This window comes from Cucumis melo, chromosome 6 (assembly GCF_025177605.1).
Source record: "Cucumis melo cultivar AY chromosome 6, USDA_Cmelo_AY_1.0, whole genome shotgun sequence".
Taxonomy (NCBI): Eukaryota; Viridiplantae; Streptophyta; class Magnoliopsida; order Cucurbitales; family Cucurbitaceae; genus Cucumis; species Cucumis melo.
This window is the reverse complement of record NC_066862.1, coordinates 3,637,755-3,650,748: the sequence shown is the minus strand read 5'-3', so window position 1 is coordinate 3,650,748 and position 12,994 is coordinate 3,637,755. Positions and strand designations below refer to the sequence as shown.

The following is a 12,994-nucleotide window of genomic DNA, read 5'->3' as shown; positions in this document are numbered from 1 at the left end:
GGAGGATTTTGAAGCCCAAATCTGACCCACAAAGGGGTGTTTGAGAAAGTGGTGAGTGAGCAAGAAACCAAGCAAAATGGGCTATCATGATAGTCTTGAGCTTATAAACCAATAAAGGATAAAATTGAATTCAAACCTCTACTTTGATTGCCTATTTCTAAACTTAAAAGGAAAAAAAAAAAAAAAAAAAAAGACTTTCTTTCTGTCTATCTCTCTCTCTCTCTCATGCAACATAAAGTGAAAGGGGTCCTCAAAGCTTCTTCTCTTCTTCCTCATATCAGCTCATATTATTCTTTGTAACTCTCTGCAAGCAAAGCTAATTTATTTGGAAGCAACATTTCAACACACAAAAGATGATCGATTCCCCCATATGTTATTCTTTTCTAAAATTATAACATCTTTTTCAGTTGTGTTTTTCCAAACTTTCTAATCTAATTTGTTTGTTAACTTAAGATAAAAAAAAAAAAAGTTTTTGAAAAAACACAAAACTCTTAATTAGAATATCCTTCTGATCTCTTCTTTAAAAACAAAAACTGGGGTTTTCATTTCTTGTTCCATAGAATCAATAATGGATTAAAAAAAGAGACACAAAACAAGAGGAATTAAAATGGATCCACACACACCTAACACGCATTGTGGGTTTCTCCAACTTGAAGGCAAAGATAAAGCAAAAAGCTGATAAATTTAAGAAAATATATATATAGTATAAATATCACAACTTAGAAAAGCCTTTACACATTCATACCTACCCATAATTATCAAAGAAGAACATTGCCTCTTGTATTGATGAAACTTCGAGTTGGGGGGAATGAAGCCTGGTCCGAGATCGTTCTCACCATGGAAACATGACAGATATCAGATAAACGGTCTCGAACCAGACAGCATTCCCCTCAACAATTTCGACATGAAGAGGAAGAGAAAAGATATTGAAACTATTTGATATTGTGAGGATGGCCATGCATAGAGAGAGAGAGAGAGAGAGAGAGAGAGAGAGAGAGTTAGTGATGGGGCCTTCTTATATATATAGGTGAAAGGGAGAGAAAAGGGTTTAAACAAATCTCAGCTTTTCACACACAAAACAAACACTCACTCTAAAGCAATGAATTAACTAAATCAATTGTCTTTGCTTGTGTTCCTTCTCTTAAGGTTAAATAGACAATCACTTTTATCATAACCCAAAAAGAAAAGAGAAAAAGAAGAAAAATAGCTCTTGTCTCTCTCTTTGTACTTGAAAAAGAATTAAGTAGCTTCTATTTTTACAGCTTTTTGATATATAGTTTACTATTGTTATTTAATTATGAGATCTACTTCATTTTTTTACTTATTATTAATATAATATTTGTATGAACACGAATCACTAAAAAGTGCTCTTTGAGATCTAGAGAGTTAAGTATGAGCTCTTTCTTAAATCAATTCACTAGATCTAAACTAAAATTTTCATTGTGAATCAACTCATCAAAGAATCAACATTGCTTGAGAGATTAGGTTTACTGATTATTTTTACTTCTTTTGATAACTATTCTGTCTCATTTACATTGATTTTCATATCTTTATTCCTAAGGTAACGCATGTATGAATTCTTCAGATGCAAATTATTCCCTTTTTAAAATCATGTATATGTTTTCATTTTCTTATCATGAAACATTTAAATTCATGTTCAAATTTGAACAAAACAAACCAAGCGTTGTATATATTAGTACAACCATAATTGTGATTCATGTTCTATCTCCTCTCATCTTTAGGATTGAAAATGCCATTTAATTACCGACGAGAAGTATACTTATTTGATATGTTATTTTTTTTTTCATTATTAGTGGATATGTTTATAAATATATGGGAAAATAAAGAAAAATAGATAATAACCCAGTCATCAAATTCAGAATAAACACGAAACAGTGAAACAGAGTTTGGTGAGGAAATTAAAAACCATCTCTATCAAAATTAAAGGATAATGAAAAGTGGTACAAATAGAGGAAGGAATGGGTGTAATATTGTGGTAAAGAGCAAGACCTTATTATAGTCACCTTAATTAAGTTAAGGCTAAATAAATAATCCCACATGCCACACTGTTTGCAATTTTGAGAAGCTTTGCATCGAAACAATAATGTTTGGTTTTGCCAATGAAGGTTATTTTTGGTACAAAAGAGTGAAGTGTGCCATTTAATTGGTATCACCATTCATCAATATTTCATCTCTTCTCAACGATATATATTTTTATTTAGGACATATTTTGCCTTGTGATTGTTTTTTATGGTTTTTAATTTATAAAGTTTGTGGGCATTATAAGCCTGAATTTATGTCACTAATTAACTTGAGTTGAGTTTATGACTTTGTTTAGGGTTTAGGTTCTAAAAATTAATCTCTGGATCCTCGTATATACTTTGAAACGAGTTTTATTAGTTTTTTTTTTTCTTGAAGATTATTTTTAGTAGAAGTGCTATGAACAAACAAACAAATTATTGTTAGTTTTTGTTTTTTGGTAATGGTTTTTATAGGAAGTTTATATTTGTTTACATGAACAGTTTTGCAAAACGTTTTTTTTTTAACTTATAATAAAATATAAGTGAATAACATTACCATTTTAATATCTTAAAAAATTATCGTAATTAACAAATTTTTGACATTGATGAAAGTTTATCAACACGTACACAAATGATAGTAGTCTATTCCTGTTTAATAACAACTATCAGTGATATTTTATTATATTTAAAAACAATCATCTTAATTTTCAATATATTTTTTTTTTTGTTAAAACTCCTTTTAACATTCATTTTTAGTCTAAAGAAAGTATGCTTTTTTTTCCTCCCATTGTTCTACTTTCTGTTAAATAAACATTAAAATTTCTAAGTTAAAATTTAAAAACAAAATAACAATTTGAAAACTTGTTTTATTAAATCTCAAAACTTGGTTTTTGTTAACACCGCTAAAATTGAAATAAAACGTATATACTTACGGATAAAAGTCGTTTTTATAAACTAGATTTAAAAAATAAAATCAAAATAAAATAATCAAATGTTTATTAAAAAGGATTTTTTTTCCCATTTAACTATCAAGTTTCCTAAATTATTATAGTAGCAATACTTGTAAAATTATTTTTGAAATGTATAAATTAGAATCGACTAACTATAACTCAACTAGTCGACATCAATCGAAATACATCTTTTGTGATGTTGAGAGATTTTAAATCGTGATTTCTTGAGTCGAGAATGTCGTATACCTAAATAAATTGAGTTACACTTGTGTTGATAAGATCATGACATTATTCTTTTAACCTATAGAAGTGAAAGTAACTAAAAGATGGTAATCCAATATTAATATGGGGATGTGTCTCAACCAATAAATGTATCATCAAATCAAATTGTTTGAAAAGACATGTTGAGCTGATTAATTGGACAAAAAAGAGAGTTGAACAAGCAGGGCACTTTACGCTCTTATGGTAATCCCTTTTTCTTCTTTTGCTTCAAAAGATTTTTCATAATGAGGCGTAACGTAATCATGGAAAAAGAAAAATCCTATCCCAAACAAAAGCATAACAAATAAACATCAATGGGACCATACTCCTACTCTTTGATATTGAGAGGCCATATCATTTCTCACGTTCAAACTATCTTATAATAATATTCTTCCTATACATTCTACATTTTACCTCAAAATTATAATTTCTCTATCATATAGCTTAAAATGCTAGGAAACGTGATTGTTTATTCAAATATATATCCATTGTTTGATTGTGAATTTCATATATGTATTTGAAATCTTCTCGATACACACAAGAATATATCACTTTGTCATGTAACTATTCAACCTAAAATGTGTTATGTGATTGTTTAAATATATTTTCATCCTAAGATCATGATGTTTCATATCTATGCTCTAGACATCCCACTAGTATACAAAAGAGAAAGACCACATCTACCAAAATAATTGTAGACAAGACAACCACTCAAACACATCTTCACTATTTGATGGTGATGTATCATATCTCCATGGTTTAAATCACATTTATACACCAAAGAACACCCAAGATCATGTGTAATAAGGTTAAGGGCGGAGGTTTGAACAACTCAAGTAAACCTTAAATTAATATCAAACCTGTTGATTATTATAGTTATCTATGGAAACCAAAAGTGTAAAACCCACTGAACAATTAAACAAAACCATTGTTAAACCAAAAGTTATTTTATATTTATTTGTAACCATGGTTTAATCCTGAAATTAATTTTCCATCGCTTTCATTTCTTAAGGGGCGCACCCGTCACCGGAAAACGCAGTAACTGCCGGTGAACGGATGCTAAACGATACCGTTGATACCTTAACCGCTCAAACGTCTCCGTCGTAACAAAAATTGCCTCCGCCAGCTTCTGATTTCCTTCACATTCTTTATAAATTACTCCTGCAGTTCGATTCATTTTATCAAGTTCACAATTAGAAGTAGAATCTTTTCATTCCTTCTTCGAGATTAGGCAATGGATTCAGGCACGGTCGTTTCAGAAGCCACCCCTGAGGTCAAGAATGAAATCCAAAATGAGGAAGAAAAGCTCCTCGTCACTGCCCCTGATAGTGAGGTTAAGGAGATTGCTGTTTTGACCGAGTTCAAGAAGAAGAGGAATCAAATTCAGGTTTCCAATGTCAAGAAGCCCTTCTTTTACTACTACAATCTTTCTAAGGTATTCTTATTCCTGAAGGTCTTCTGTTGAATCAACTTCTTAGTTAAGGTTTCAAAATCATGATTGCTTTGATGTTTTAATATGTTGCAGAGGCACATTAAGCAGTACAATGAAGTTGAGCTTTCTGCATTAGGAATGGGTATGAGTTCTTGAATCCTTTTTTTTCTTTTCATAATTGGTTATAGTTGGATGTTCATTACTGGGATGAGTTCCATTCATTCGTTCATTGTACAGCTATACCTACTGTAGTGACGATCGCCGAGATTCTGAAGAGGAACGGGTTGGCATTTCAAAAGAGTAAGAAATTTTTTCCAACCTATTGGCAATTTTAATTAGTTTCTTTTTTTTGGTGAGTAAGGCACTCTCTAAACATGATCTATTATTTGGAAATTTCTGCAGATTTGACGATATCTTCTGTCAGTTTGAAGAATGGGGAAAACGGCAAGCTGGTTATGAAACCTAAGGTTACTGCTTACTAATGGAAATTATGTCTGATCTATTGTGCAATTTTTAGATGTTTCGTTGGCTTAATGATGTATTCTTTTATCTGTTTTCCTAGATTGAGATTGCATTGGTAAATGCAGAAAAGATCAAGAACATTTCGACTGCTCCAACCAGTGAAGATTCTTGAAACAAATTTTGTTAGTAGTGAAGTATCATTCTCGAATCTGGCTTTACTTCTTGTTTGCCTACTTTGCCCAAAGTTTCTATAAGAGATTAGAGATCTGCTAGGAAATAGGAGAGTGAATTGCAGATCTTTTAGTCGAAGCAGATTCAATTCTGATAGAACCTAAAGAGAGGAGTTCCTTTTCTTCTCCCAGTGAGATTCTTAAGGATTGGATGTAGAGAAGCTTTATTTGTAATTGAACTACCAACTTCTAATTGCATATAAAATTGGATAAACATCCTGATCCCTGGTCTCTCTCTCTCTTTCGCAATCACACACACTAATTTTCAATTAATTCAATTAACACACTAATTATATTCAATTTGAAATCACACTAATCATCTATAAGTTTGAAGCCACCCACAAGGTGTCCATACGCAAGTTCAGTAATGGGAGAAAGATTCAAACTTTATTGCAAACTAATTCACAAGGACAGGGCTCGATTATAAATTAAAGACTTGAAATGAAGTATATTTCAGATTGATCAAACTTTACAGGAATCGGGAATAAGGATATCACTGCAGCGACAATTTGGCAAGGGTAAGGGCCAATACCTTGACTCCGTTTGACATATCCATAGGAGAGGCGAATTCTTCTGGCTTGTGGCTGTACCCTGCAAAAGTAGTAGCATGCAATTAGGCTCAAAATTTCTTGATGGCACGAGCACGACTAATAAGGGCGAGATAGTTTCAGAAGTGTTATCTGCCGGTAACTTGAAATGATAAACTAGAATTTGTGCTTCCTAGAGGATAACAAAGTAGACTTTTACCTTTATAGCAAGGAATGAAAATCATACCCATTGGGGATACCCTGCAAAATAGTGCAAATGCAAATTCAGCATTGGGTTCAACTGAGAAAAAGAAACATTACCACATAAAAAAAACACTCTGCCTGTAGTTTTGCTAGCCATTGTTAATCTTCTGAATTGCTTAAGGAGACAGAGAAGTATACCTTAAACAAACTGTGAATCTGTTGAAGCTAAGTACTCAAAATTCATTACTAAGCGTTTAGATGACAAATAAGAGTGTTATTTTAATCTCTCCTATGTAACTTTCTCCGGACTTTGAACACTAATGTATTCAGTTTGAATTAGAAATTATCTTCTTCAATTTTTCAGTTTAAATTGCACCCTTAAAAATAATCAAAAGAGGGTACTTCCACCTTCAGAATCATTTAGAAGAAATGTGCTTTTCAGATTATAGGACCCTGAGAAACTAAAAATTATGTTCTTAAAGAATTGATATCAAAATCTGTTACCTGGCCATAAACAGTGAATCATGATATGCTCTACTAATCATTAGTTTGTGTGAGAGATTGAGATCTTTTGCTGCTGAAACCATAGCCTCTACAATTGATTTATCAGAATGTGCTGGCGGATCCTGGTTTATAATTTTGAATTCTGATAGTTTGACCTGTCGCCTTTTACTTATTTCATTGGCAGATTCATGAATCTTCTTAATGACTATGTTTCTACGCTCTTCATCAATGTCTCTAGTGTCTGTTTATGAGAGAACAGAACTAAAATGAAAATAAAATATACAATCATCATATGGCTTAAAATGACCAATTATTATTAAGCATCACAGCAAAACATCAACCTATTTCCAGATGTGATTTGCTTGGGATGCTGTTAATTGCTCCAGGATGAAGCTCCAAGATACCTTGTACAGAAGTTTTAATCAATATCAAGTTTTGCAACATGAGTAGTATAGCATGAAAGTTGTGAATGTCATGTTTTGCCAGGTGAATAGATACAGTATGCTAGGATATGAAATAATTCACTCCTGGTTCAGAAGAATTACCAACGGTACCGACAGTGTCAATGGATCCAGAGTCCAATACATGCTTCTCAACTGCTAGTGCTAGCTCAGCTGCTGCCAGTCCTGCATCATTTCTGCTTGCATCGAAATTTTCATTGTCAAATTGGCTCAATAATAGCGGGGCTCTTGGGCAATAAAAGAAATAAACCCCTTCTATTGTCGAAGACTTTGGAATGAATGAAAGAATATTAAATTTAAAGAGAAAAAATAATACATGTTGGGAACTCTTCAACATACGGTTTAATATAATGATGTGTAGGCATTATAATTAGTCTGGATAAGAAATATTGATCTCCATACAATTCATCACCTATATGGCATCAGTACAGCACCGGCGTGACCACCAGTGCCTTCAAACTCAACCTTCAGACTAGCAGGGGCTGCAATTGCAGTCACAACTCCTATTGATATACCTGGATTGAAGCTTAATGTCACTCACAAGAGTTCGCAATTTCTAAAGATGTATCTAACTTATAAATCATATTGTGAGTCCTAGTTAGAGATGTACTAAGAATATTAGTATGATTGTAGTAAAGGGTATTCTAGTAGTTAGACATTAAGTTTGTTAGGTTTTTCGGTTATAAATAGTGGGAGGGAGTATGGCTAGGGTGGAATAGAATTTTGTGGGATTTCCTTTGGAGAATTAGGTGAGTCTAGCCCTCTCAAAAGGTTAATGGATGCCTTGTTACTTTTCTTATGGTAATATTATGCCAAAATTTCCATATATTTCCATACTTCAGTGTTCTTAAGTTTCTATGTGTTCTTGAGTGTGTTCTTGTTAGGAGGTATGCTAGCACATATGTGATGTTTAACATAAATCAGATGATTTTAGGAGCTAAAACCAAAAGGACATACCTTCTTCCTCCAGAATGGGACCTTGCTCTATGTGCAATTCAAGGAAAGCAGAGTAACTTCCTTTCTTTAAAAACACAGTAGATATCCGAGCTGGATCAGTTAAGTAGCCAGCAAAACTAGCAGCACTGATAAAAGATATATTCTGACCATCAACAGTTGTTTCCAAGGCTTTAGCAAGTGCATCACTCCCTGCCAACAAGCGGCTAAGAACAAAAGAAAGTGCGAGTGAGTAGAAGATTGCTATTTGAATATAATCTTCATTTTTAGTTAACAGGATTGGATTGGTAATGATTCTCACCTACCCAAGCAGCTGATTCCAAAGCGTGTAGGTTCCTCAGAGGTGAAGAAGATAATTTCCAGAGACCTCTTAGGTTTAAACCCGGACCTGCAAAAATCTAGCTCAGCACTTTGAAAACTACAAAGATTTTATTATAATCGTCAGTATTTGACTATTTGTTTTACTAGTGTCTTTCCACATTCTTCTCTAATACCAGTGAATAATTTTGAACTTGAAGCATAAGTTATGTGTAAGTCAGGACTAAAAAGAAATCAGCGCATTTTTAATAACTTGAAAGAATGAGAACTCAGTGCTTCAAAGCTCTACTCTCTTGTCCTTGGTAAACAACCAAACCTGTAGCTTTAAAAACCCTATAGAACTTTTTTAAGGTAGCTAACCTTTTCAAGACGTTGATGGCTTCTAAAGCACCTAAAACACCAACAACTCCATCATACTTCCCAGAGAATGGAATTGCATCAGCATGAGAACCTGTGGCAACGGCGGGAAGGTCTGGTTCAGAACCATCCCTAAACAAGAAAATAGTCCATCAAACCTACAAAAATAAGACTAAATCCCTTTGACAACATTGATCGTATCCATGATACTACAAAATGACATGGGTGACTACTGCAGATTCACTCACCATCTGCCAAATATGTTACCAACGGCATCCTCTCGAACAGAGAGACCAGAGAGTCCCATTAAGTTTTTGACAAACCTGCAAGGAGACTAAACAGTAAGGGCAAAGCACAAAATGGAACAAACCCATCACCGTTGCATTTTTCTCAAATGAGTGCACACAGCACATTCCCATCAGTCTTGAATATATTTGGAAAGAGAACTTTGAATCCTGTTCATTAGTGCAGTTACATGCTGGATATGAGAAATGCAAAATAGGTTCACCAAAGATCAAGCTAAGAATAACATGAGATTCTGGGATTTGTGATGGAAATTCAATATTAGCCATAACGCAAGAAATGTGATCTTCCAATTAGCTAACAAACACACATACATATATCATTTTCAAAAGTAGACACCATTAATCAACATACACACCTAGCTTCTACATTTGAGAAACGATGGACAAAAGTATACCAGATAGAGTTCACCTAACGGAAATGTCCTCTCTACAATAAATGTAAAAATGGGTTAGATACACAATTTGCTAAATAGACAAAACACAGTCCCTACCTTCTTGCCAATACATCCTTCTCGGTGTAAAGAATCCTTGTAACTGATGGGGCTGGTGAATCCGAGAAAGTAGAAAGCTCCTCAATCTAAATACCCAAATCCGCAAGACAAGTAATCAGAAGCCCTCAAAATGGACTCATTAAGCTAACATATAATTACAACCGATAAAAAAAGAACCCTGTAAGTTCGACATCCATTTTTCCGTACCTGTTTCACTAAGGTGTCAGCATCGACGGACAGAGAAGTAATGGGGTTTGAGAAGCCATGTGGGGAAGGTTCATGAACTGGGTACCCGGAGAAAGCCTCCATGGTTCTGATTGCTGGGTCATCATGATTATGAGCTAAGGCGGCAGAAAAAGAAGAAATGAAGATGAAAGGAAGGAGGAGGGCGATGAGCTGCAGCAATGGAAGCATGGTGAGTGATGATTGTGGGGGGAGAAAGAGCGAATTGAATCGAAGAGATAAACGGCCAAAGGGGCCCGTGAGCCGTGACTCGCTATCTGGATAGTGCAAAATCGACGCTCGCTTTTCCGGTTCGAATATACTTTCTGTGATGTGACACTGCACCTTCATTGGTCCGATGAATGCTTTTGTCTTCCCCTTTAAATTTCTCTTTTAATTTTGCATTTAGTGCATCAAATCTTCTCATTTTCGTTTCTTTTTCACAAGTGCAGTAGGTAGGGAGATTGGATCACAAAGTTATGGATAGCAAATACATTTATATGTAAAGTTAGTTGCACGATGTTAATTTTGATTTTTTGTCGTTAGCTGAAGAAAGTTATACACAAGACGAAAAATTGTTGGATAAAGTCGATAATTTATATTTAGTTTCAATTGATACTCGTTTTGATTGTTAATATTAGTCTTAAACCCAACTTAAATAAATTTGTTAACAAGTAAAATATATATTCTAAATTTTATTAGAAAACATAAAAGTTAAAATAACATCATCAAATTAAGTGTCTACTTTTTTTTTTCTTTTATTTATCTTTTTGTTTCGATGTCTCAATAAAAAGAAAATCAATTTATCTTAATTGAATTGCGTAAATGTAATAACTAAATAGATTGTATTTCGAATAACTAATCTTTATTTTTTTGGTCAAATTGCCATTTGAACGTTGAATCAATTATTTTGATTTTTTTTCATTTATATTAACCGTGCTTAGCTTGTACAACAAAATTCAAATCTTCATTAAAAAAAAAAAGGTGTTGACAAAAGAGCAACCGATGCAACAAAGTCAAAGGAATATAATAGATTACAAAAACAAATTCATACGTAGGCCATGCACATAAACTTTATTTTAGATTACATAACACAAACATAAGGAAACTACATTTTCCTTTCTTATTTTCATAACATTTAACGTTTAATTCGGAGACATATACATACACATGTCTCACTAATATATAACTTAACCAATTATGGGAGTCTTAACAACAATGCGGGTGTACTTATCGACCCAAACCCAAACCCTATCACACCTGAAATCTTGTGTAACAAATTTTCCTTGCTCAACAATGATCGCATTAACATAATGGTTCTCTTTTTCAATAATCTTTTCAGCTATGTTACCCGAAACTAAAACCAACTCCGGCCAAGAGCTCTTGCCTGTATCAATGGCCAAGGAACAAATAATTAATTAACCATTTGAGTAGGAAAAAATTAAAATTATCTCGCCTTTGATCTTCAAAATATACATACACAAATAACTAAAAACAACTATGAAACGACAAGACAACTTTCGTACCTTTGCAATCGTCGGACATCTTTGGTTTGAATAATTTTAATAACGAAAGATATGTTAAAGCTGTGTATGATGAGCTTATTGGTTAGGGAGATGTTGGATTTATATAAATGTCGAGATTTTGAGATTGTTTGGGTTTGTAGTTTATTTGACTTTGGTGTTATTTATCAATTCTAAGCAAAGAAAATATAATAATGGCGGATAGGGTATCTTTGACATTTTCAAAACCCTATCTTTTGATTGTTTATTAATTAATTAATTAAGAATGTTTAGTTTGTAGAAAATATCAAATCAACAACATTAATCAATGAAATCAAAATTTGACTAATAACCTCTTAAGTAGAATACATATTTATAAAATTTAGATAAGCTTTTTTTATACTTCAGTGATATTCCGTACCACTGCCATTCCTATTTACCCTAACACTATCACTATTTATTTTATTATCTTCTTCATTATATATAATATAACTAACTTTGAATTTGATGTTAATAAAATTATTAAAATTATATTGAAGGAGTCTGTGTTATAATTATAACAAAATTATAATTTTATCGTAATGTAATCTATATTAGAGTGTGATAATTGACTAATTAAGATAACGTGTCATGTTTTATGAATAATAATAGTAATCATGATGGACTATCTTCAAATAAAAACCCATGATTTCAAGACTAATTAATATATTGTTGAAGTACAAATTAAATTAAATATCTGATGTGTCAAAGAAACTTTTAGTTTAAGAAACGATTTCCTAAATAAGAAAATGAATTTAATTTATCTGGTAGATGCTGACGGGGTAATGGATGAAGTATATAATAAACTATGAAATTATGATGGGTTGGTTGTTTTAGAAAAACCATATCAACATTTTTCTTTCTTTTGCTATATAAAAATATTTACCTAAAAATTTTGCATACTCCAAAAGAAGAAAATTTTGAATGTTTTCTTAGACGCATCTATCTTAAGACTGCATCGAACTGCAATTTAATTGAATGTATTTTTATTTAAAAAATACTTTGTGTAAAGATAGAAAAGTGGGAAGTATAAGAGTTAGAGCTGCATTGTCCACCTCAAGATGGCTGGATTAATTTAAGATGAATAAAGTTTAGGCAACAAAAGTAGAAAAGTTAAATTCCACACAACACAACAAGGAAAAATATAAAACAAAATAAAAACCAAAGACACGACACTTCAATAACATAAATAAATAACCTCATGATCATCTTCTTCCTCTACTCCACTACGGTTCATTTCATCAAGAAGGCAGCTGTGCACATAACTAAGGATGTCTCTATGTGATGGTAAATAAATGTTCTTCACACTAACCATGTCTTTTATTTATGTAAATGATATATATAATAATTAATATTATTCGTTAATTTGTTTTAATTTTAACTTCTTGTTGTGATGAAAATCATAAGGTAAAACATCGTGGCCGGAACTGATCGGAAAACATGGAAAGGTGGCGGAGGAGATGATAGAGAGAGAGGTTCCATGGGTAAATGCTAAGGTTGTACAAGAAGGAACCACTTTTGTTACTGCTGATTATAATTGTAATAGGGTTTGGGTTTGGGTTAATAAACATGGCTTTGTTACTAGAATTCCCATTATTGGTTAATTAATTTTAATAATACCCCTTCAATAATATTATAAATCTCTCTCTTTTTCTCCTTCTCTCCTTAATTATTAGTTTTTTTTTCTAAATTCGTCAATTACAAAGATTATAGATTGAAAATCCAAATTATTATCATAATTTTAGTATATATTT

At 32.5% G+C, this 12,994-nt stretch overlaps 2 protein-coding genes, 2 long non-coding RNA genes and 1 other non-coding gene across 5 annotated transcripts; 2 read left to right on the top strand and 3 right to left on the bottom strand.

Moving 5' to 3' along the window:
* Positions 1-793: 793 nt before the first annotated feature.
* Positions 794-894, bottom strand: MIR166A (microRNA MIR166a). Its single transcript, NR_120728.1, has one exon. It is a non-coding gene; the product is annotated as a microRNA MIR166a (primary transcript).
* A 3,170-nt stretch (positions 895-4,064) lies between these two features.
* Positions 4,065-5,578, top strand: LOC103483640 (uncharacterized protein At2g34160-like). The gene is made up of 5 exons (XM_008440351.3): positions 4,065-4,667; positions 4,758-4,806; positions 4,902-4,964; positions 5,067-5,131; positions 5,227-5,578. Exons 1-5 carry the CDS (start codon positions 4,467-4,469, stop codon positions 5,296-5,298), a joined length of 450 nt encoding a protein of 149 aa, XP_008438573.1. The 5' UTR covers positions 4,065-4,466; the 3' UTR covers positions 5,299-5,578.
* Positions 5,579-5,721: 143 nt separating this feature from the next.
* Positions 5,722-10,163, bottom strand: LOC103483639 (ureidoglycolate hydrolase). The gene is made up of 12 exons (XM_008440349.3): positions 9,685-10,163; positions 9,478-9,563; positions 8,930-9,004; positions 8,685-8,813; positions 8,308-8,394; positions 8,010-8,212; positions 7,465-7,567; positions 7,137-7,228; positions 6,933-6,995; positions 6,592-6,832; positions 6,104-6,144; positions 5,722-5,947 (listed from the first exon to the last, which is right to left on the bottom strand). The coding sequence occupies exons 1-12, from the start codon at positions 10,048-10,050 to the stop codon at positions 5,850-5,852; spliced, it is 1,584 nt and encodes a 527-aa protein (XP_008438571.2). The 5' UTR covers positions 10,051-10,163; the 3' UTR covers positions 5,722-5,849.
* A 542-nt stretch (positions 10,164-10,705) lies between these two features.
* LOC103483638 (uncharacterized) lies at positions 10,706-11,370 on the bottom strand. Its single transcript, XR_007821639.1, has 2 exons — positions 11,226-11,370; positions 10,706-11,086 (listed from the first exon to the last, which is right to left on the bottom strand). It is a non-coding gene; the product is annotated as an uncharacterized LOC103483638 (long non-coding RNA).
* Positions 11,371-12,251: 881 nt separating this feature from the next.
* On the top strand, positions 12,252-12,848 carry LOC107990381 (uncharacterized). Its single transcript, XR_001761864.2, has 2 exons — positions 12,252-12,527; positions 12,648-12,848. It is a non-coding gene; the product is annotated as an uncharacterized LOC107990381 (long non-coding RNA).
* The last annotated feature ends 146 nt before the right edge of the window (positions 12,849-12,994 follow it).